The sequence below is a fragment of the Myzus persicae genome, unplaced genomic scaffold (assembly GCF_001856785.1).
Source record: "Myzus persicae strain clone G006 unplaced genomic scaffold, MPER_G0061.0, whole genome shotgun sequence".
In the NCBI taxonomy this organism is placed as follows: domain Eukaryota; kingdom Metazoa; phylum Arthropoda; class Insecta; order Hemiptera; family Aphididae; genus Myzus; species Myzus persicae.
The window spans coordinates 128,407-153,802 of NW_019103893.1; the positions used below are offsets into that span (position 1 = coordinate 128,407).

The window sequence follows — 25,396 nt, forward strand, 5'->3', positions numbered from 1 at the left end:
CCTAATATTGTTGATATTTGTTGCGATATAATAGAGGCAAAATATGGGCATTTGTCACCGTTTTGCTGCCATTTAAATACTGGATTGATAAGTGATAACACTTTAAACATTTCGAGTATTTTATGATTGCTCAATTAGATTAGTTTCATACGTGACCTTTAGTTATTAATAGTGATTAATTTCAACTAAAGTCTGTTATTGAAGAGCTGTTCAGACATTTAATGTTGGTAACGTGTGTTCTATAAGACCTTTTTTTTAATGGCTTATTTAAAGTTCAAAAAAAGAAGTTGTGAAAAATTGAAGAGCCATACATTTACATTTAAAGAGCAAACTCTTGTAACGTTTTAATATAAAGTCAACCTTTCTCCGGTCATGTGTTAGCAAAGTAAAATATATTCTACCAAAAATTGTTAGTATTGCTACTTTAATGTTGTGTAAGAAACAAAAATGAAGTCTTAAATAATATTCTTCTTACATATTAAATAGGTATGCGAGTACTTAACTATTTTCTGTAATATTTAAATAATAATAAAATGTAAATTTATACTCCAGTATTTAAACACGATTTGTTTGATATTATATATTATATTTTAATATTTTTTAACTCGGTGATTTAAAATTCTAACAAAGTAATACCTGCTTATTGATCACTAATAATTTTAAGAACTAAGTTTTTGGTGACGGTACAGTGCCGATTTTTGTTGTATGATTTGTGCTATATAGTCCCGAAATAATCGAAAAAATGTACCCCACTGATATTTTATAACACCGAAACGGTTTTTAAACGTAGATCAACGATTTTAGTAATTTTATTAGTTGTTGTAATTTATAACATACTATTCATAAACTTGAAACATTTCACCATTATAGGCACGTGTATTATCATTTGTTGTACACATTGAAATTTTCAAAATATTTTGATACATTTTAAGCTATATTTATACTCCGAACTATACTAGTATTTACATTTTCATTTTTTTCCACTTTTACCTAATCCAACCCCGTACCTTCACACAAAAATTTACCGTATACGAATTCCAGGGTGTGACCCCATAACTTTCAAGTTGACCACGTCGCTCATTATCGTACATGTTGGTTACACGAAATATATTTTTATTGTTTTATTTAAATAATAATCGATACATTGTGTATGCAATATGCAGACAGGTAATAAGATCAAAGTGAGAAATTTGAATTTAGATGATTTAATTACGTAAATTCTGTGACGGCGGCGATAATATATTATATCGAACATTATTGATTATAAATACTTATATTTATAGCTGGCTAGTAGTATTGTATTTTCCAAATTGCTTGTATTTATCGACTGTATCGTCTGCCACTTGCCAGTGACTACCCCTGTCCACAGCCAATACGGCACTATATACCCGCCATTCATAAACCACTTCATGACGCTCGCATATAAATAAGATATTATTTATAGGTATAATTAATAATAATAATTATTATATGCTGTCTAATGTCTATGCGGCATGACGCATGCGTCTTCGGTCTTCGTGCGTAATGCGTACAATGTATACTATGACATTATGTAGATTATTGACTATATAATAAAATTGTCGTAAAAAAGAGGTTTATGCCGTGATAACACACATGCGTCAAATAATTTCTTTTACCGAACATTCTGATCACTCAGACTTTATCACTATTTTCTTTATTTAATAATTATTGAAATAGGTATTCTATTAATTTAAAAAATTTGAAAGAGAAAAACGTCGTACATCACAGTGTTTTGAATATTTAAAAAAATACATACAAAATGACTTTCATATCTTTATAATTCATTACAAAGGACTTACAAACGGACAGTACAATCAAACATTTGAAATTCAAAAATTTAAGGTATTTTACCAGACCCCTCAAATAGTTGGTTTTTAATCCTTAATGAATTGTTTATAAACTATTCCAAACAGGGGCGCAAGAAAAAAATTAGTAAAATTGTTGTAATTGTAAGGGAATAGTTCAGAAAAATTTTACCCCTAACTCCCACCATTATTAAAAAGCAAGTTTTGTCAACAGCTCTATTGCTCTTCTAATATTGGTATGAATCTGATACGTAGCGATGATTGTATATGTATACTCCTAAGTATAACCAGCTCCTGGATGACGCACGTTTCTTTGTTTTTCACGATTTTTCCAATCCATAGCACGCTATATTTACTCCTAGTGCTGACCTTTATAGCCCTTTGAAAAATTAATTAATCAAGGTCTGTATCCGTGTATTGAATAATTCATTGACCATATTTATTTCGTCTTCTAAAAAGTCTCGGAAAACGATCTAAAGCTCAGGCAACAAGTAACGAGTATAACTATCACTAATCAATTACGTCAGAGGAACCCGGTACAAAGAAAGTTGGTAAAACTAACATTTTAGTGTTGTTTCAATAGTTGCTCCTCTGGATGATATTTCATTTGTATTCACTATTAGTGAGATTTTTAATTTGTTATCAAACAAATAGTTTAAGTTGTACTAGAGCATGAATGTTCGTTAGTGATCAAAGCTAAAAATACGGGTTATGGGATTTATTGTGAAAATATGAAAATATTTTAATTTTGTTGGATAAACAAAAAACAATAATACATGATATTAGCTTCTCTTGAAAGTCTTTAGGTTATATTTATACAGTTCAGTGCGCAGTTGTTATTTGATTAAAGCGATTTTCTTAAAATAAATTGGTAAAATATGTTATTTAATTGGTACCTACCTAATTTTTATTTTTTAAATAGTTTGGTAGTTGTTAGTAATAGTTTTCTAATGGTAACTATTGTAGTATTTATGTAGTTATGTATTTATAACAAACATATAGCTAGCGGGTAAAAATAAAACAAAAGATGTTAGTGAGGAACGTTGATTTAAAAGAAAATATCAGTGTTTGATGGCATTAGACATTAGTTTAATTAGTATACTATGACTCTCAATTTTAATAAGCAGGTTAATGAAGTATCTATATCACTGAGTTTTGAGTCCATAGTATTTTTGTACATGGTCCTTTGGGTGTTGATCGATTGACTCAACGGCTGTTTTCGCCTTTTCGGCGTTTAAAAAATTTGCCAGTTATCCTGAACCAAATGTACCAGTTACCCTCGCATATTAATGTATACACAATTATAATAGCTCACCTAGTGCAAGCAGAGAATTTTTATTATACTACTTTTTTATTATATGCATTTTTTTATATTACAAACTAAATTATCTGCATCTATTATATACATGATTGCAATTATCAAAAAAATGTATTATTTTATACTACATATTTTACTTTTTTGACAAATTACATTGTATGCTGCTTATAATTATGATCATTGTTTTTATTCTCTTATTCTTTTATTATTATTTACATACTGTTAGTCATTATTACACAACATAATACGGTTCAAAATACTAATAATATATCTAAATTGTTTACTACTTATTATTTCGTACAATTTTTTTTATTATATATGCTTTTTTTGTATTACAAAATACAATAACTACATATATATAACTGTAAATATCATATTTACCTCCCCTATTTTACAGGTTGGTATTGAACCTAACTATCAGGTAAATCATAAAGATAAATTAATATATGTTTATATACATACATATGTCTTGTCTGATATTAATCCGGGTTTTTTCACGTTTCAAGCTCATCTAATGATGTGGGAGTGTACCTACACGCAGTACACTTACAACACACGATAAACATATTAATCTGTTAGCCGAAAAGTTTTGAACATCATAAGTCATAACGATCACAAAATACTTTATTTTATATGTGTATTTTTTTATTACAATAAAATAATAGTTTTGTCATTGTCATCACGTCTTGGAACAATTTTTACCATCGATGGTAGTTTCTGGTATAATATTTGATCTAGATACTCAGAAAATTCGAATCAACTTATTAAAGTGTCAACAAAATATTAATACTCGTACACGCATTCAATTTTTTTATTTTGTGAAGAGCTTATTTCTATTGGTTCAGCTAGTGAGTTTAAAACGTTTTTTAGAAAACTCCATATTATTATTTACTTATTTATTGTGCTGTATTTTGATACATTATAGTTAACTGAAGTCTAGGGGGTTCTGCCTCTGCTTACTTCGTTCGCCATTATTTCGATCTTTTTTTTTTTGTAAAGGGTGTCTGGAGCTTATTTCTACCAATCTTAGATCAATGTATAAAATAACTTTAATATTGGTTGCTAGGTTGATTATTTGACGAAACTATTTTTTAAACTTTTTTGTATAATATAGCTAGATAGTGAGATATTAGAAAAATTGAGTGTGAGTTGTATAGTAAAGTATATATTGTGTCATATATTTGCTATTGATTTATATTCAATGTGTTTAGCTTTTTCATTGTCTGGAACCACATCTTGACCCGCTCATATATTGTTCAATTCGTATGATGAAAAAGGGAAAAATAATGAAACAAAAGAGGTTCTTACTAGTGTCTAATTAAATATGAAAAAATCTAGAACGTACATAATAATAATGAGAATGGGGTTGGTTTAAGAGTACTTTGTGTGTATGTATACGCGTCATTTATCCTAAAAGGTATAGGCCTATCTTATCTTCTTATTCATCTGATTTATCATGTGTAGTATATCTCTTCACGAACAATTCATTGCTTGACTAATTTATAAATGTATTAATTATGTCTAACTCGTAAACAATTTTTTTGGAATTCGTATAGGTATGCTTTTACAAATTTTACGAGTCTTAAAGACACTATAAGAATAATATGCTAGTATGTAGATTTGAGTGTAGATAAGTATTTTTTTAAGTTTTTGATTACTGGACAACTTATTTCAATATCATAGTTTGTTGTTTATTGTATTACAAAAGTATAAAGTATAATATATTTTAATTAGGAAATTTGTAGCATTTTCCTCATTTACCCTACCTAAATTTCACAACTAAAATAAGATGTGTGCTATTGATTTTAAAACACTTGTTGGCTAAATGAGGTCTGTGATTTTAATTGTTAGCCTTTTGACAGACAATAGCTTGTAAATATAGTTCTCCAAATTAAATAATAAATAGAAAAAATTATTTCTTGGTTCAATCCGGATGACTTAGCATCATATAAGATAAGAATTGTATAAATTAGTAAAAGTAAAAATTGGGTTTTTTTTTGAAATTTTTATTTTGTTGTGTTATAGGAGGATCAACTAGTTAGAGTGTTGGAAAAAAATACCGAGCTAACCATCCAAAATACAGATTTACACAAACAAGTATTGCAACTCCAACATGTGAGCAAGTTAAAATTATAATTTTTTTTTACAATTTTAGTTAATGTTTAAACATAGAAATTCTTTTCACTTTTAATACAGATTTATAAATTATAATTTATATGGTATTTAATTTATCATTTTTTGCGTAGGTGAAAAAAGGCTCCGGGCTGAACTCATCATCAGCCCGGGCAGATGCAGATCAAGAAATAGATGAAATTCTTAAGGCAAGTATTTACTGTGTTCAGTACTAACAATAAAAATAACATTATTCTTTAATCATTATGTATTACATTTTACGATCATTAGCTTATGCAAGATGCGACTGATAAAAAGAGAGCGTTGGAAAAAGACTATAAAGAATGCGTTGTCCAGCTTCAAGATAAGCAGCGTGAATTACAGACCAGGCCATCTAATATCAACTATGCAGAGAAAACTAGACTGTGTGAACATATTGAATCATTACAAGTAAAATATAATAATATTATATAATAATAAAAAATGCATAATTTATATTGGATAATTTTGTTTAAATGTAGTCTAAGATTCGAGAGTTGGAAAAGAAGATGGAATTAGAGAATGTAAAACAGGAGGAATTACAGTTGGAATTAGAACATCACAAAAAGTCTACTCAGAGAACTTCGTACAAGTCTATTGATTTGGCTTTGAACTCACCCTCAGAATCTACTACATCTAGTTTAGAACTAAGTAAATTTATTTTATACTTAATAAAATAATAATACAAGTTTTATAATAAAATTATGATGTACGTGTTTGTTATTTATAATAGACTCGTAATATTAAAAATTCAAAAATTACTACCATTTTTAATGAATTAACCCATTAAACGTTAATGTATATTTTTGGTGTTACTATATTTTACAGGATCTAATTCTATTAATCATTCTTCTTTACCTACATCGTTAGAACACATGTATTCCACTGATCATTTGAGACAACACAGATTACAATCTGCAGGTATAAATTATTATTATTATGCACATTCAATAGTGTAATACCTACTTAATTGATTTTATGCTATAATTTGCAAATTCAACAACAATAAGTAATACAACTACCATTGCAGGAGATGTATTGGACTCAATTAATATTAACAGACAAAGTATTGCGGGTAGAGCATCTACTTTGCCATCAGAAATTGATCGCATAATGGCAAAAATAGACCAAGACAATAGAGTGTTAGCAGAACTAGACAAGACAAGATCTACTATAGGTAAGAATAAAACCATGTTTCATGAACTGCATAAAATGTAAATATAAAATACAGGATGTTTAATATATATGTCAACTTTTTTAAACTAAAATTACGTAATATGTTTATTTATTAATCGAACTATGAATTGTTCAATTTTATATTTAACTATATATACTGAACACCTTGAATAATGCGTATATATATATATATAAAATAAAAAAAAAAAACAGTTGCCGGGGGTCCTGGGCAAACAGCACCGCTGCATAAAGTCAAAATAAAAAGTGATAAAACGGATTCAAACACAGCACCGCTTCGGTCGTGCTTGAAAAAACGCAGTAAGTCATGGACAGAAAATAAAAAAATGCCTTACTTATAGTTCAAAGAGTAGTTCATTAGTTTATTCAAATTAATTTTGAAGTTAAAATTACTTATCAATAAGAAAATAGTCAAATAAGCATAATTTATAGGTAATTTGACAAAATATATTCAATAGGATGTTTAGATTTTTTTTATACTAGCACTGACGCTTTTATACGTATATATAAATATATTATATATATATATAAACTATTAAATATATTTCATTTTAATATAATTATCTAGACTAAAATTATAAAATCATATCATAGCATTATAGCACAATATTAATAGCTAGAACCTAAGTATTTACGGTGTATTAGTATTACGTACATTAAGATTACATTATGTAGTCATATAGGTATGCATCTCATAAAACACATTATTAAGAAAATTAATGTGGTCCATGTGCTTATACATTCCTGCTAAATTTATTGCTAGAATTATTTTTCTATATTTTGCAAACTAATTTTGATCAAATTTAGCCGATAATGCATTAAATTTATTAACGAAATAGCATATATAATAAAATATGCATGAGTTTGGTCAGTGCCAAATTTAAAATTAATCATTATTATTCCATTAAATTCATTCCTATTCATGTCTCTGTCAATTTAATTGCTAGTTCAATATTTTTTTTAGTTATTTTATAATCTAATTATTGTAAATACGCTAATGTACAAGCAGTCTGTTATATTTGTGTTTAAATCTTCTTTTTTTTGCTTATTTTAGGTTTGCCGACTGCTGGTGTACTTACACCTTGTACGAGTTCAATACAAGATCCGAATTATGCCTTGGCTTCTGTACCACCGCATATGAATTATCCATATACAGAGGTATGTCTAATAAGTGATATTTTGTACTAACTAAATAGATTGTAATTTCATACATATTACCATATATTTATCCATGTGAAGCTTTATCGCGTGGCCCCTGGTCATCTTACACAGACATATCAACCCTTATCCATTGGCACATCAGTGTTGCCAACCGTAGGACCGCTTACTACTACGACTCCAGCATTGGATACTGTCTTATTGGCTACTGGACAGCAGTCAAGAATGCAACCCAAAGGACGGATTATGCCGGCAATTCCCAGTATGATCAACGCTCAACAAGATATTGATTGTAAGTGGTTATTTTTAATTTTTGCATAATTTAACTTACCAGTTATCACTAAGGATTCGATTTATTTTTCAGACCAAAATAACATAATTAACGACGCATTAGGGTTAAGTATGGATTCAACAAAACGTATTGGGGAAAGGCGAATGCCAGACATGTTGGATATACCAGGAAAAGGACAATGTTATGTTTATTGTGCGAGGTAAATAAATAAAAATAGGATAAATATTTTTATTTCATATTATTATGTAATATTTAATTGCAGGTATACATATGATCCTTTCTACTGTTCACCTAATGAAAATTTCGAAGAAGAACTTCCAATTACTGCAGGGGATTATATTTTAGTGTGGGGTAATAAAGACGAGGTACGTTTCAGTATCATTATCATAATGCTTTAAAATATTGTAAATTCTAAGCAGAGCGATGAATATTGTATTGGTTTTACAATCATGCGTATGTATTATGATATATCTAACGTTTTTGGGAATACATTTTTTTATATTATTTTGAGTTATTGCAAAACAACATTTATTTTTTAATTGATATTTTAAAGTAGAATAATTTTCTAACAATTTCTGCAATGAAAAAAATCGGGTTATTCATTCTGCTTGTACAGTATTAAATTATAACCTAAAATGGGCAATAAATATATCTCTGTATTAAGTAAGTCACTATAAATGTACCTGTTAAATTTTAAAACTAAAATTTTATTTTACTGGAATTAAAAAAGCCTCATAACTTTTTACGAGTTATTGAACTTAAGATGTGGACGACATGGGATGTTCAGTATTCACTCATAAAATAGCGATTTCTCCTCAAACGATTTTTGATATTTGGAAGTAATTAAAAATTATAGAAACAAGAAACATTTCACTATCACTTAAAATATAATTTACCATACACTGAAATATTCAAAATATTTAGAATTATTTTAATCTTTTCATAGACAGAGGGCATTTGAAATTTTCCAATATTTATAGTTGTTTTTTTTTAAATGATCATTATAAAAATCCATAAACAAATATTTACGATTTGCACTTGAACTACCTACAATAAACCGAGTTATACAAATATATCACAGCGTGTTATTTTTAAAAAATATTTCTTTTCTATAAATTAAATTAAAAGCTCAATTTTTATTTTGTAAGCATTTAAGCTTACATTTAGACAAAATTCGTTAAGATCAAGAAAATATGCAAATTTTATTTTGGAGATAAAAATGAATAAAATCCTCAATTTTATCTAAATCTTTAAAAATATGTAATATTAGATTTATAATGAATATTTCCTCTGCGACCAAAAAATCAAAATTTGTATGGAAACAATTTTTTTACAGATGTTTGAAGTTAAAATTTGGACAAAATTAGATATCAAACGAAAAATTACGATTTTCATTATTTTTTTGTAATGCAAAAAGTTACTTGTGAGACTTGATACTTTTATTTTACATTTTGCGTACACTAAGTACTAAATTAAAAAAAATACTTCGATTAATTTTAAGCTATTTATTCCACGAACCAATTCGTACTGCAGTTCTACGGTAACCATCAGTATTGACTAAAAAGTTAATAAAAATAATATATGATAAAATTACTTATATACTATTATTTATAATAATAATACATCATTAATACAATCAATGCATTGATTAAGTCAAAAATTAATTCAACCTACGTTTTTACTAATGGTTAAAATAGCTATAGAAGCAATATAAATATATAATCAACAATTTAAAAAAAACCACCCATATCTAAAATGGCTCAAAAAGAGCCAATATAGTTTGAAAATGTACTCAATGCTAGTATAAATATTTGGTGAAAATTTGACGTAGTTAAACACGGAGTCAAACAAAATCTATTTTTTCAAATATTGGTGCGTTTTGTATCTCCGTATTTTTTTTTTATTAGCTATTCCTGATTATTAAGAAAAGTACTAGCAATGTTGAATTACTAACACATTTGCTGGATACTTGGATATATTTCATATGTGTCTGATATTTTTTAAGGCTGTACTGCTAATGTTATGAGGGTTAGGTTAGATTGTTTAAGAATTTTTCGTTGTGTAGTAGGTACAAAACATCTTTATTTTATGTATTCATAACTGGATATTTCTTTGATATAGGACGGTTTTTTTGATGGAGAGCTTTTAGATGGAAGACGTGGATTAGTGCCTTCAAATTATGTTCAGCAGCTATATGGTAGAGATCTTGAAGATTTCTATCAATCTATGGTTGTCAGACTTAGAGAATGTGACGATAGTGCGACAACTACGGTTCCTCAAAATATTGAATACATGCTCCCAGGTGAACATAAACAAATTTTATTTTTAATAAAAATTGTACAAAAATTAAACAGCATGTTATTTTTTCAAAAACTTAACAGATGAACAAGTGAAGAGACTAGCTCAACAAGAGTATAATAATATGTTGGAAGAATTACAAGAAGACGATAACGCCGATGACGATGGTGAGATTTTGAAAATGATTAACTTATATAATTGAATTCTGTTGTTCAGCTTCTTATTTAATTCTTATACTATATTAAATAACAATTAACATAACAATTAATTCAGATAGACTTTTGTCCAAATATGGCAATAGGCATAGGAGTAAATTGCTTGCTAATAGGAAAGTATGAAATATAAAATATAAAGTATATTTTTAAGTTTGTAGAAATTTTGTAATTTCAATTTTCTCTAAGTTTTGGACGAGGAGTACTAGAGGATATATTAGTTAAAATTAGAGCTTTATAGATCTTTAGATTATGTGTGAACTGTGGGCGATATGTCTTATTAAATAATTGTAATTTTTTAATGTAATCTTGCCTAACCTTACCTAAACTAACTTGGAGCTAGAAAAACGTTTAATTGAGAATTCCGTAAATAGATCGTTTTAAGAACAATTTGTTAATTAAGCATTAAAATTAATTTTATTTTCATAAAATAGTTTCAAGTGATGTGTTTTTTTTATAATAATTACAAAAAACCCAATAGGAAAAAGTAATAGTGGTCTTACAATTTAAAAATATTATTACATGGTGGTGGCTGAATATTCTAGACTAGTGCATGTAGAGCTAGCGTAGAGTAATAGCGTCTTGTTTTGGGGGGGGGTATTGTTTTTCCGGGACATCGTCACTGTTAGACATGTTCTTCTCGCTGCTAGTACCGGCACCGAAGCAGCTGACATTGGAAAGGCAGTTAAACAAAAGCGTGCTGATTGGTTGGAATGCGCCTTCACCTGAAGAAGGTTGTTTGCCAGAGTCATATCACGTATACGTAGATGGAAATTTGAAAACTACTATTAAAGCTACAGAAAGAACCAGAGCTTTAGTCGAAGGAGTTGACTCAAACAAGGTAATAATATATAGTCATGTGTAAAGTATTTTGTGTAAAAATAAAAAAAAATTTGATTTTTTTTAAATGTATGCACATTGCACATTAATTATATATACCTATTACCTACATAATACTTCTATGCATATTATTTTATGTACTTATAATACAGCTATAACTTAATAAGCTATATCATTTTGTGAGCCAACAACAGACAACATTTTATTAAATAAGTTAGGTTATATATATATATATATATATATATATATTACTTATATAACAGTACTAACAATGATTACAATGATATAAAACAAATTTAATAAAAAACGGCATAACTATAACTTGCATATTTGAGTGTTGAGTCACAATACGACTTAAATGTTATGTGTTGGAATTATTATTCATGTAAATAAATTTTTTATGATTATATTTTATGGCATTGAAGTTGACTATAGCTTTCTAGTAACTTTCTAATACCATGACCAATATATAATATAATGCGTAATCTAAAAAGTATAATTTTTAGTTGCATTGTTTCAGAAAAATATTTATAATTATTTACTGAATGTATTTCTAAAAACAAATGGTTTTTTTTTGTTTTTACCGAATGCAATATTTAAATTGTATTTTAAACATTATTACGTTTTATGGTTTGCAGCCACATAGAATCAGTGTAAGATCTGTAACAGCTAATAGAAGAACGTCTAGAGATGCTGCTTGTACTATGGTTATTGGTAAGGAAAAAGAGCTGCCATTACGACCATCACACGTAAAGGCAAGCCAAGTGACATCCACTTCCGCTGTTATATCGTGGCTGCCAAGCAATAGCAATTTTCAACATGTGGTTTGCGTTAATAATGTTGAACTCAGAACTGTCAAACCTGGTGTTTACAAACACACAATAACAGGTAAAATTAATTGTTTTTAATAAATAGGTACTATATAGACATCATTATCATTAAGTATGCATATAGCTTCTATAGTTGACCGAATACCATTTAACAGTTTGTATAATATGTGTTGTATTTTAATCAAATGTATTTCTAAGGGTCATGTTGAATATTGTAGTTGTAGGTATAAACATAACGGCATGTGCTCGTTAATTGGTTTTTACTTTTTACAAAGAAAGTTGTAAAATAATTTGTCCAGAAAAATAAAACCATCATGTTGTATAATATACAAATCACATTACAAATAAACCAAGTAAAACAATAGTTGTAATATTTTTTTGAGTTAACCTAGTTAGTAGTTTCATTTTCCGATTTAGTTAATTGAGTTTCTGAGAATTCCCTGTGTAAAGAATTACAAGTTATTTAGTTATATATTTTGTATAACAATGTCCTGTTGTTGTTTACTAGTCATTTTTATTATGTATTCAATATTTATATTTGTGTACATAAGTCTGTGTAAATGTTATTATAACATTTATTAAACTGTTATAGTGGCGTCATTTCAGTTTTTATTAGGAGGGGGCAAAAGTTTTGACCATCCCATATGGTAGAACGAAAAAACAGCTCTTAAGCTAATTTCCACGTATATTTTTTATCGCGATACAGTTAACATCTTACATAGATAACTTTATTTTATGTCTGAGGCATTGATAGCCACATTTTACAGCATAAAAGACTCGGAGGAGCCAAATAACTAGTCTATAATACAGGATAACAGCTGTAAATAATTATCTTACATAGTAATATCGTTGATCTAAGAGGACAGAGAACACAATCAAAATTTAAAACAAAGAAAAGTATGATGTGAATTTAAATTCCGAAATTGGCAATGCGTTTCTTCTGTTTTTTTTTATTTATTGGATTGCGTGATTACATAAAGAACGTAGCAAATGTTGTAGGGGACGATTTAACCAATATGATGATAAATGGAAAGATAAATGGAAAGGGATATGATTTCTTGAGTAGAAGTGGAGGACATGTAATTGAACATATTTAAAAATGTCGACGAAATCCACTTTTAGTTGTTAAGAACCGCCTAAATACTAAATTTTAAATAAATATTATACGTAATGAAGTGCCTACAGTAATATAATACTAATATGGACAGCGAGCTAATATAGTGATATGCCATCAATACCGTTAGAATATGTATCTAAAAATTAATTAAAGGCAAAGAAAACATTTTCTCGAAAAATATACTGCTCCACGTCATTTAACAAAAACTATTAAACTTGGCAGAGCTAAAAGAGAGCTTGACAGCATTAAGGATGCCAGTGTCTCGTATGAAGACTATTTTAATGGCGTCCATCAAATCTAAAAACTTAAAATCCATTGAAGTCAAGTTTGTGTGGATAATAATAATATCGTATTGTAAAAACATGGAATTAGTACATCCAGATCGATCAACTTAAGTTTTAAGACGGTGCAGATTCTGATAAAAAATATTTAAAAATATAATTAGGAATATTATTGCATGACTTTGATACAACTACTATTTTTAACAATAGAACGAGTAATAAGAAATAAAAATACATATGTTGGTAGATTTGTTTATTGTTAATTTTGAAACAAACTCAAGTATAGATTTAGAGCTGGAGTAGTAGGTATAAACTGAGTTGGAGACTTAACTGATATGTTGGCAGTTCGCTTATGGTTACGATTAAGAAACTAAATAGTGGAGGAGTAAAATTCGTTTGGTAAAAATAATAATACATCTTGAAGTAACTAAAAACCCTATATTTTATTTATATTTATGTCATGATTAATATCTACAACTCAATATATTTGTTTCGATAAAAATTTATACGTATACATAATTATAATAACTAAACCCTCAACTTTTATTTATTCAAAAACATTTAAAAGACAACCAATAATAAAAAAGACATGTTCAGCTATCGATAATCAGTTAATTGTTCTTTGTAGATTAATTTCCTTTAATTTAATATAAGTTAAATAAAATTGTTACTTATTGTTTTTGTGTGTAAACAGATTGTAATATTTTATTAAATAAATAAAAAAAAAAAGTTAAATAAATATAATTTTTTTATTATATCAAAGTATTAATAATTAGATATATTTTTTAAGTACATTAGTTCATGGGTTTTGTTTATAGGTTTGGTGCCCAATACTTTATACAGAGTAACAGTTAGTGCTAAGACGTTACGTGCACCGACGTTTGATCAAAAGAGGACTTCTACCTCTATGGAGAAATTTTCTACGCACATAAATTTTAAAACGCTGCCTAAAGGTAAACAATTTTGAATTTATGTTTCATTTAATAATCGGACATGAGAATTACTGCTATATTACCCATTGTTATTTTTTTTATTGAGAAATTGATGTGTTGGCTTTGCGAAGTTGAAAGCTAACCGAGTCGGTTTTTACCGAGTGAAGTTAATTTATTCAACTGCAAAATTGTATTTTAAATCATATTACTCTAATAAATATTGTTAAATAATGATACATGCAAATTGTAATTCTTTGCTTGTTTTCTTTATTGTATCGTGCTTGCATGTTTGCATACAGGCTGCAAAGGTAGATAATACATCATTTATATTTTTGTAGAATATTATTGTTATACATTATGAAAAAATGTAGAATATTTAAAGAAAAAAAAATAAAATTATTCAGATGTTATTTCCTCTATTTAATATTTCTTAATTCATTGTTTTTATAGTTAAAAATGGCTATCAATCTCCTTATAAGTAAAATATATTATTCTTCCAACTTTTGGATTTAAAAATTAAAAACATACTTTTTAACATTTTATTTCCATGTATTGTGAAGTACTTTTCCAATCAGATTCATTCTAACCGTGAGAACTCTGAATAATTTTATACTTTAATATTAATTGAAAAAATATATGTGGTACAGTTTTAATAATATTGAAAGAAAAATATTTTTATCATTCTGTTTCTTTTCAGTAAAATTTTTTTTCTTTACATTTTCTTTGTATTTCACATTACTTTTTAGTGCATGTTTTATTACGTGTTAATCTACAATGTTATTTTTAGGACTTCCAGATCCACCTTCAGAAGTACAAGTAGAATCAGGACCACAAGATGGAACTTTATTGGTTACGTGGCTTCCGGTGACCACCACACTTAGTGATCCTTCTAACCGTGGTCATATAACAGGTTATGCTGTATATGCTGATGGAAAAAAAGTGTCGGATATTGATAGCCCAACTGGTTAGAATTCATATTCATAATACATTGAATCTTAAAATACAAAATATTACAAATATTAGCAACCTACATCAAGTAGAAATAAAATAAATTCCATTTTAGGAATTATGTTATAGAATAATACAATTTTATTGATTCACATTATGATTTACAGGCGATCATGCTTTAATCGATATCACTCAACTGCTCAGTCTAAACCCCAGACAAGTAACTGTACGCACTAAGTCTAGGGATAACCAGTCTTCTGATAGTAATCCAGTTTTGATACCCGGTGCAAAAAATAAATCACCTCATCATCACAATCATCATCATAAAGTAAACAATATAAGTACCAATAAACAAAATAATAATTTTAAAAAATGATTTATTAGTTTATTTAAAGTAATAAAAATGGTATTTTTTTCTATCTTACTATTATTATAGTTATCTTTAAAAAAAACTTAAGATTACGGTATACGTACACTTAACCTAACTAGATTTAAATAAAATTTAGCAAGATGAAGACAAACGAATTAAGTATGGATCGGCAGTACCAAATCATATAAGACCTCAGAGGAATGCTTATGGCCAGGTAATCGTGGACACGGAAACAGAAAATCTTAGTGATAAAGAAATATTCCCCGGGCAAATAAGCATACCATCGATAGGTATGTAGTAAATTGCATTAAATTATTGATAACCTTCAAATCATACATTTGGACAGAAGTTACGAAAGATTTTGCTGGAGAGGGAAACTATAGTGAAGAAGAGTTCATGGAAAACGGTCGAGGAGCAAGGCGTGCTCCCTCAGCTCATCCACATAGGCCAGCGGCGCCCACTCCTAGGTCTAAACCTCCTCATCATGGTCGTCATCATTATGATGAAAGGTATTTTTTGAATCAGTAGGCAGTAATTGTGATATGCAATAAAAACCATTTTATTTTTTATATTTATAGAGAGCAGTTCTATCAAAACGAGAAACAGATAGAACCCAGAATAAAACATGTTAGTGGTAGTGGAGACCAAAGAAATTATAGAGGGAGAAGTTCTGATCCTAGGCAGACTGTTTATCAGAAGACACCTAGAGACAAACGACCTAGATGGGTAGTGGCCATTTATGACTATGATCCTACTACTATGTCTCCTAACCCGGATGTTTGTGACGAAGAATTGCCATTTAAAGAGGGTGAACATATAAAGGTTTGCTGTTATATTGCATTATCATTTATCATATTATTATAAAACATTATGTAGGTACTTAAATATATTTATTTATTAAGCCCAAAAATATTATGTATTAATAATACAAATGATTAAAGCCGGTGTTACAGTATATAATGCTTAATAATAAATTTATAGTAAATGTTATATGATTAATTAGCTGTGTCTATTGGATATAGCGGTTAGTGTATTTTGGTCTAAGTGTAATTAGCTCTTGAAAAAATCGGTTGAGTTATACTTCCACCCATGAAAATAAACAATAGTAAACAAAGTAAGAACACAGATTTTTAACTAGGTCAAGTGAGTGGTTCCGTAAAAAAAAAATTTAGGAACTCGCTATAAAACCATAACAATAGTGTCATGACCCCATGGGTGTGTGGGGTGATCCATTAAACATAGGACACTAATTATTTTAAAAACTATTAACGTCTTTGAAAATATATTTTTGTATATGATTTTTAGTCGTTACAAAATAACATTTTTTTTAGTTTTGTACTCTTTTTAATGATAACATACATTTTTAATTTCATATTCCTAAGTTATGAACTGTTAAAATGCTGAGCAAGTAGTTTATTAATTATACGTAAGTACATATTTAAATTTTAAAGTTTAGACAAGCGTCAAGCGGAGTAGTAGACCAACATTTTGCAGCAAAGTACCCTTCTACCACATTCAACTCTGCGCATCTAAACTTTAAATATTTATAATTCATAAAGTTATAAGCAATAAACTACTTGTCCAAAATTAAATTTATATAGGTATACCGAAAAACTCAAAAAAATATTCTGCATTGGAATACGGTATTAAAAATGCATGTTGTTATTAAAAAAGTAAAAATATTAGACTATAATAACGATCAAATTAGTAAAAGTTATTTTTTTTTAGAAAAATTTTGTTTTTACGATTAAAAATCATAAATAAAAATATTACTTCAAATGTGTTAATAGTTTTTGAAATAATTAGTGTCTTAATTTATTAGCCAGTGTATATATACATTATACATAATATATCTTATATTTTCATATCTCGATTTTCCGGGGGTAAAGTTGGGTGTATAAAAGTATGATTAAAACTTGTTCCTTAGCGTGCTCCTCAAATTAAAAAAAAATATCTTGTTGTTTAACTATGTGGCTTCAGCAAATACCTATTTCAGTTATCTATTTCCGCCGCCCCAACAAGTATTCTAGAATTAGACTGCGTGTCGGTTAGGTGAGGTCAGTGAGCCATTTGTGTACGCACTACGCAGATTATAAATTATAATACGGACATCAAAAATATAATATTATGGGATATTAATATCGTTCAAATCAAGTAAACTATTTTAAAACATATAAATTATATTTCGATAATTATAGATATATGGAGATAAAGATCCGGATGGTTTCTATTGGGGTGAAAGTAGAGGAAGATTTGGTTATGTTCCTCATAATATGGTCATGGAATTATCAGATATGCAAAAGGTAAATATGCATGCAATTTTATTTGTGAAGACTAAACGATTGTTCAATTATATTGGTACATAAAAGTGATGACATAGTTTAAAATATAATATAATGTCTGAAAGGAGACATTTATTATTATAGTTTGGTATTTATTTTAATATTAGTAATACAGTATGAACTATAAATAGGCAATATCATAAACATTATCGTTAATCTATTATGCCTCGCTCAGAATCGAATATTTAATTTTTAGTTAACAAAATATTACATTCATTCTAATATTGGTTTTTAATTTCAATATTGGAATTATGTCTATAAGATTTAAAAAAATAGTGTGGACTATTTGCGCCTAATATTGTATTCCCGATCAGTGGTAGTTATTTTTGTATTTTTTGGTGAGATGACTCATACTCGTATATTACGATGTGACAGTAGCAACTAGATTTTCATTTATACTAACATTTTAATAATATGTTATTGCACTTTTTATAGAATCAAGATCCGAGGGGTAGAAAAGATGACCGTTGGATTGATCCGTATTCGGGTCCTGTGAAAAAAATGGTGGCCCTGTATGATTACGATCCGACTGAAAATTCACCAAATGTCGATGGAGATGTTAGTGATTTATAATACGAATTTATAATACCTACCAATTTTAAGATAGCTAATATTTTTAATGTAATATAATAATTATATTGACATGTAACTATACGCGTTAATCGTGATATATTACCGTAGATTACTATTTTTATATGTATTAATTGGAACTGTTTTGATTGTGTAATAGTTAACAGTGTATTATATACACTAGGTAATATTATGTTCAATGGTATATACCAAGCCACCTAGATCTGACCTTGTTAAACTGAACATACGCTGCAAATAGTTGTATGTTGTTTTAAGGGGAATAAATTAAATATACGTATAGATTACTCATAAATTATAATTCATAAATATTTATCAGATAGACATGTATACTGTATAGATATCAAATACAAAATGTTTTTATTTTTTGTTACGTTACAGCAAGTGGAACTACACTTCAAAATGGGTCAGACCATATTCATATATGGGGAAATGGACGACGATGGTTTTTACAGAGGTGAGTGCAACGGAGTCCGGGGCTTAGTACCTTCGAACTTCTTGGTGGAGGTAGGCACTGAGTATGCTGATGGCGAAGGTGTTGGGCCATTACAGCCCAAAGGCCAACGACACCACCAACAGCAGCAACAGCAACAGCAGCAGCAACAACAGCAGCAGCAGCAGCAGCAGCAGCAACACCAGCAACAGGATATGAGAGGACACGGCCCGGGGGCTCGTGGTCCACCACCCCCGCCCCGAGGCATAGACCAGCCACTCAAGCGCAAAGGTACGCATCTCCGAAAATGTTATCCTCCGCCCTTTAATCATAGTCCACACATAATTATTTCACAGATATTGTTTATGGTTAAATTCTACCCCTGAAGCAGCTGATTGCATTTAATGTCCATAACTCACTTTTTACATTTTTCGGGTGTGCGGCAATTGACATAGTTAGACGATCATCAACAATGGAAACTATAATCGTTTTGCCGCACTTAACTCTTACAATGTAACAATGTATTGAATCAAACTGTAAATGAAAGTACCGTGATGGTGGGTTATCCGTTATCGTTGTAAAAATAAAAAAAAAACCGCGTTAAATATAAATATAATTTTTATATACATAAAAAATAAAAAAAATACATATAAAATATTTTAACACTATGGTTAATATTTAGACACGCGAGATCTTTAGGAAAAACATGCATATACACCTACACAATGAGTTGAAATAGTCAAAATATATAAATATGTTTTATTTGTTTTTGCCTGATTACTTCAGCAGCTTGTTTTTGTTTTGTTATGTTGTTATTTTCAGGCCCGGTTTTTGTCACGGAATTTATTTATTACCCTATTGCAATGGCTTTTGAAATGATTGTTTTGTTTTGTTATTGAAAACTTGACAAAATTTTGTTGTGTTATTGTTAATATATACTTTTGTTTAATGTGCCTACCCGTTATTCTCTGCAACATAAAATATGTGCATCATACCACAATGAAGCGTACTTATTATAAATTCATATTACACAATTCACAGACAGTGATTTTTTTTTTAATTATCTACTTATTATCTTGGTGAACGTTTCGAATTATAAAGTATATATCTTTTTATTTACAGCTTGAAGTAATCATAAATTATAAGTTTAAAACTGACATTTTTGAAAAAAGAATTAAATATTTTAAAAGCATAAATACACAATAGTGACTTAAATTTATTTTATGACCACAAATAGTTTTTGTTTTATATTCAAAAGAAAAATATTTTTCTAAAATTTTAATGTATCATTATACAAATGAATAGTTTATTTTCGTTAAAAAGGATTTAAATTTTAAACATTTGATAGGTAAGAAATAAATGGTAAGGAGTATCCTGTTTATTACCGAGTATCCGAATTCCACTAGTTAAAACTTTAAATTATTAATAAAAACTATTAATGTATTACAATATTCAATAGATACTTAAACATCGACGTTTTTTTTTTGGTTTTTAATTAAATTAAAAATTAAATATTGAGTTTCATGAAAAAACAAAAGTACTAAAACAATTTTTTCAAAATTATAGTCATGCATTGACTTTAAAATTGTAATTATGTAAAAATATATTTCTTTTATAAACACAAAAATTAACAAAGATAATGATAGTTAAAAAAAAAAAAAATGTTCCACAAATCATAATATTTTAAGTAATATTATGTAACTAATTTTGTGTTTGCAGTTATTGTTAAATGTAAATATGAAACATGTAAATTTGAATGTTGTTGAGCGATCGTATCGCACGGTAGCACGAACGTGTGGGTACTGCAATCGAAAGAAAATTAAAGAAGGGAAGTCAAATATTTAGGTTTTAATTGATTCCATGTCAATGGATATCAAATAACACCCTTTCCAATATCATACGTTTTGTATTCTGTGAACATTTTAGGAGAGTACATGAACAATCGATACCGATATTGAATTAAAATAGCTTTACTATCTACCTATCTACTATTTTTCCTTACACCACGGCCACATTCAATATTTATTTCTGACTGATTAAAAAAAAAATATTTAGTTTCTTTAAGTATTAAGCTCAATTAATTTATTAAAGCCGAGTAGTTTTTCGTCATCTGGTATGCAACAATTTTCTGAATCAAGTTATCTCACACCAAGAATAAATTTTAAAGCATTTTGTGCATTTGGTTAAATTTTTCTGTTCGAAAAATCAACCTTGTATGACAGTTTGCTACTTCTACTCGATTTATGAAAGTAATTATTACCTACGTATTATTATTACAGTGGTCATAGCCCTTAATATACCCACTTGATGAATTTTAAGGTACAACAATTATTTTTTATCGCATTTACATTTCTTGATTTTGAGGTAACTGATTGATCAGTTTTTCTATTTTTCTTGCCCAATATTTGATTGAAACATATAACTTCTAACAAACGATTATGTTTTAATTTGTAACGTCAACAGAATAGCACGCTTAGATAAATAGGCGCAAACAGGAAAAGTCCCTGTTGTATAATTAATTTCAGGTGTTCCTCGCTCCATTGAATAGGTCACTGCAGTATTGAATACATTACATTTTATACTCAACGATAAATCATTGCATACGGAAAACGATTCTGAGCGGAGATACACTGTCAGCTTGTAAATATAAGGATATATTTGTTTTATTATTATTAGTAATATGGTAGGTTAAAATAATTTTCTTTAATTATTACATAATAGTTATAATATAATATATTGTGGTCGTTAGCTTATTATTCAATATCTTATCTATTTTACCGCTCTTAAAAATGATATATTAGAACAGGTAATAAAATAAAAACACATACATATTACCATTCAGTTCTCCTCTCTGAGTCTAAAATAAAACATATTATGATAAAGTTGTATAACTGTTTTTAATAAAATTAATTTTATTCGTGATTGAAATCGAAAGAATTAAAAAAATGAGTAAGTGGAGCTATAAATTACAAATAAGTACAATATTAAGTTTCGACTCCATATTTTGTACCAGTAATAATAATTTAATTGAATGGAATCTTAGAGTAAAACACGAAAAATAAATAAATTGATTTATTAAAAATCATATTTAAAATGTTTAAATTATAGGGGATATAGTGTATTTTTAAAGAATGTCATTGAATCAATTAGTATTTTTTTTAAAGTAAATTCATAATTTGTAAAGCTATATTTAACATAAAAAAAATATTTTAACAACAATTCTTCAAAAAATCCAAAACAAATATAAATTGAATACATATTCAACACAAAAATTATGTTCTTAGAAGCTGTTAAAATTTATTACAACAAATTGAAAATATTATTTTCTGGCAGTAAAAATGTATTTTTATATTCAAGTTAAAAAAAAAATAATAATTAAAAATGTTTTTCCTTGCATTAAAGGAAAATATATTATTGAAAATATAGGGAATAAGTACAGTATTATATGTAACAGTTTATAATATTAATTTTAAACTTAAATATACATAAGAACTAATAGTTATAGCTCCACCTACATATTTTGTTTAATTGTCCTTAAAAAATACAAAATGCATGTTATAACATTGATCTCTATGTGTGCTTTAAATGTTTTATTATTTTTTTCCTCATTTTTTTATGATTCTTGATTAATTCAAATTTATTCAGCAGCTATAAATTGTTGTTTTAATAAAAAATGCTGAATTGGTTTGTTCAAACTGAATAAATTTGTAAATTTTTGTCAACGATATGACCCACCTTCAATGTGTTCCAAGCATGTAAATGGTTTTCCACCGCACACAATCACATCTTAAATAAAAACGAAATTAAAAAAAAAAGAATCTACAGTTACGTTTTTATTTTTGATGATTTTATTTTTGTGAATTCATCCATTACTCATCATTATGATACTCAGATATTGCATGTTCTGTGTCTTAGTTTTTTTGTCATGGTCAAAAAAACCAAACCATACAAAATTATATGTTTTCTGTATGTTTTTCTATCTTTTTGTTTTTCTATCTTTGTTCTGTTCGCTATAGATGCCTGCCTTCCGCAGTATGATTATCACCAGGTGAGTGCGTGTGAGCTATTAATGATCTGTGTCTTCTTCAGTACATATATTTATACAACAAATACACTCACACTCTTTATCGACCAGACATCTACAACCTCTACAATATTTACACACACAAAACATAACATATTCTGTGTGCTACGTCTAGCTGCCGGTGCACCCGTCACATTATAAACATAATGGAATAGTGTACACAATATTTAAGTTTAAATCATTAAAATTCGATAATTACAGGTATATTAATAATATAGTAATACTCACATAGGATTTTGTAAGATAATACATTTATTAATTGTTAGTTTATCTTTAATGTTTTTTCTGTATTTTAGATTTATCCAATTCATATTATTTTTCTCTTTAAAAAACTAATTACCTGAATACATTTTTTCAGTTTTTTTGTAAGATATATTTTTATAGATACACTACTGTGTACACTCCTATATTTACTATTATAACGTAATTTTAATTTGGGATTCATCGTCATAGCTGCAAAGTAAAATTTATTTTTTCCTACTTTAGTATATAATATGTCAATTAAAGTTGTGGTTACCTGCGTCTCCTTAGATGTATGAAGAAAAGTGATATTTTATTAAAACGCTGGGTATAAATCATAAAAAATAAGTTTTTTTTTAAATTTGAATCAACTGAAATTCGAAATTAAATTTTAATTTACTAATCCCAACACTATATTTAAATCTATAAACATTAATTATTTAATTAATGCTAGATATTGATTTTAATTTTCAACGCTCTCTCGAAATGTACTCATAACAGGCAGCTGAATTTATTCACTCAAACGGTATATCCAAGACTTTGAGAACCCATGTGCGTTGGTCGCGTGTTAGGGTAATTTTGTTGGAATATTTGAGACTTAACGAATCATGACGGGATTTTAGATGTCAGCGGTGGATGCGAGGGAGAGAGGAGATCCGTACGAGAGGAGAGATGGTAGAGACGGAAGCGGTGGTCAGTCGGCGGGTAGTGGTGGTCTTCAGAGCACATCTGGCAAACTATTCAAGGGCCTAGCGCATGTCGTTCCAGACTTCGGACTTGGTAGCAGGCCACAAGACGGTCAACAAATCCATAACCAAGGGCATGCTGGAGGTGGAACGTCAAGTTTCATGCAAAAGCTGAACGATCTGACCCATCACAATCCTGTTAACAACACCACCATGAACCAACAAAATCAGCAACAACAGCAACAGCAGCCACAGCAACAGCAACAGCAGCCCGATCATGGTGTGGATAACATTCTGTCAAAGGGCAAAGAATTGATTTTCATGAAATTTGGACTGGGAAAATGATGTTTACCGATGACTATTAACGTAGTGTTCACTGCCGATGTCACTGTGATCCGTTTATATTGCTAACGTATTATTTAATGTATTTCTTTACGTTTCTTGATATTGGTAAATATTTTCATGAATTAAAAAGATATAGCAAACCGATATGCTCACAGTTGATTGAATACAAACATAAAGAAATAACAAAATTGATAAAAAAAATACTCTTTCTTCGAATAACTGTAATCGGTGATGAATAAAATATCATATGTCACTTGTTTATGTTTTAATTTTTAAAGTCACATTTGGATTCATTATGTTAATAGTCAACGGTAAATATTTTTTTTATAGAATATGTTGTCACGTATTACTCTCTTTTTGACTTCCATATAAGATTTAAAGACATAATTATTATTATTATTATTTTTATTTTCTAATCCGACTTATAACACGTACATTTAGTTAATTATTATTTTTTTTTTTATATAATATTATAATCCAATAATATAAAACAATAATGTAATTATTTCATTATTTCGATTGGTATACATCGTATTACGTACATATTATACACGTCATTATTATATTTTAAATATATTATTATTGATTGTTAATATTATATATAAATTTAAATTGTATAGTTTGTATAATATGCATACATAATAGTGTTATAATATTATTATATGGTTACGAATATTAAACGATAGGTTTGTTATAAGCTGTACGTGAGAAAAGTCAAAGGCTGTGATATTATTAGTTGTTTACTTACAACCGCCTGCACTGTATACTTGAAGTAAGACATTATTTTTTAATTACAAATTACACGTTTTCGATACAACATACCTACTAAATGCACACATCTGCGGTGGCGCCAGCTTCCGATTTTCCAGCATTCATGACTCGTCTTATCTCGAGGAGAGCCACTTTAAGGC

General features: G+C 28.2%; 1 protein-coding gene across 7 annotated transcripts in view; it reads left to right on the forward strand.

Annotated features, from left to right (window-relative positions):
• The window catches only part of LOC111036023 (peripheral-type benzodiazepine receptor-associated protein 1), a 40,415-nt gene extending 15,474 nt beyond the window's left edge, over positions 1-24,941 (forward strand). Inside the window, exons 3-29 of one of the 7 annotated variants that reach the window (XM_022317897.1) lie at positions 5,170-5,259; positions 5,391-5,465; positions 5,548-5,706; positions 5,778-5,946; positions 6,124-6,216; positions 6,326-6,472; positions 6,685-6,789; positions 7,544-7,647; positions 7,729-7,939; positions 8,012-8,138; positions 8,202-8,304; positions 10,061-10,241; positions 10,321-10,404; positions 11,079-11,290; positions 11,928-12,177; positions 14,336-14,470; positions 14,749-14,757; positions 15,237-15,413; positions 15,565-15,725; positions 15,904-16,057; positions 16,117-16,276; positions 16,346-16,589; positions 17,966-18,070; positions 18,545-18,667; positions 19,079-19,421; positions 23,147-23,178; positions 24,078-24,941. In XM_022317897.1, coding sequence (XP_022173589.1) covers positions 5,170-5,259; positions 5,391-5,465; positions 5,548-5,706; positions 5,778-5,946; positions 6,124-6,216; positions 6,326-6,472; positions 6,685-6,789; positions 7,544-7,647; positions 7,729-7,939; positions 8,012-8,138; positions 8,202-8,304; positions 10,061-10,241; positions 10,321-10,404; positions 11,079-11,290; positions 11,928-12,177; positions 14,336-14,470; positions 14,749-14,757; positions 15,237-15,413; positions 15,565-15,725; positions 15,904-16,057; positions 16,117-16,276; positions 16,346-16,589; positions 17,966-18,070; positions 18,545-18,667; positions 19,079-19,421; positions 23,147-23,178; positions 24,078-24,485 — 4,161 coding nt within the window. In that variant the 3' untranslated portion in view covers positions 24,486-24,941. Of the gene's footprint in view, positions 1-5,169; positions 5,260-5,390; positions 5,466-5,547; positions 5,707-5,777; positions 5,947-6,123; positions 6,217-6,325; positions 6,473-6,684; positions 6,790-7,543; positions 7,648-7,728; positions 7,940-8,011; positions 8,139-8,201; positions 8,305-10,060; positions 10,242-10,320; positions 10,405-11,078; positions 11,291-11,927; positions 12,178-14,335; positions 14,471-14,748; positions 14,758-15,236; positions 15,414-15,564; positions 15,726-15,903; positions 16,058-16,113; positions 16,277-16,345; positions 16,590-17,965; positions 18,071-18,544; positions 18,668-19,078; positions 19,422-23,146; positions 23,179-24,077 lie in introns of all 7 variants that reach the window. The other 6 variants (XM_022317896.1, XM_022317899.1, XM_022317903.1 and 3 more) reach the window with 6 other exon arrangements.
• The last annotated feature ends 455 nt before the right edge of the window (positions 24,942-25,396 follow it).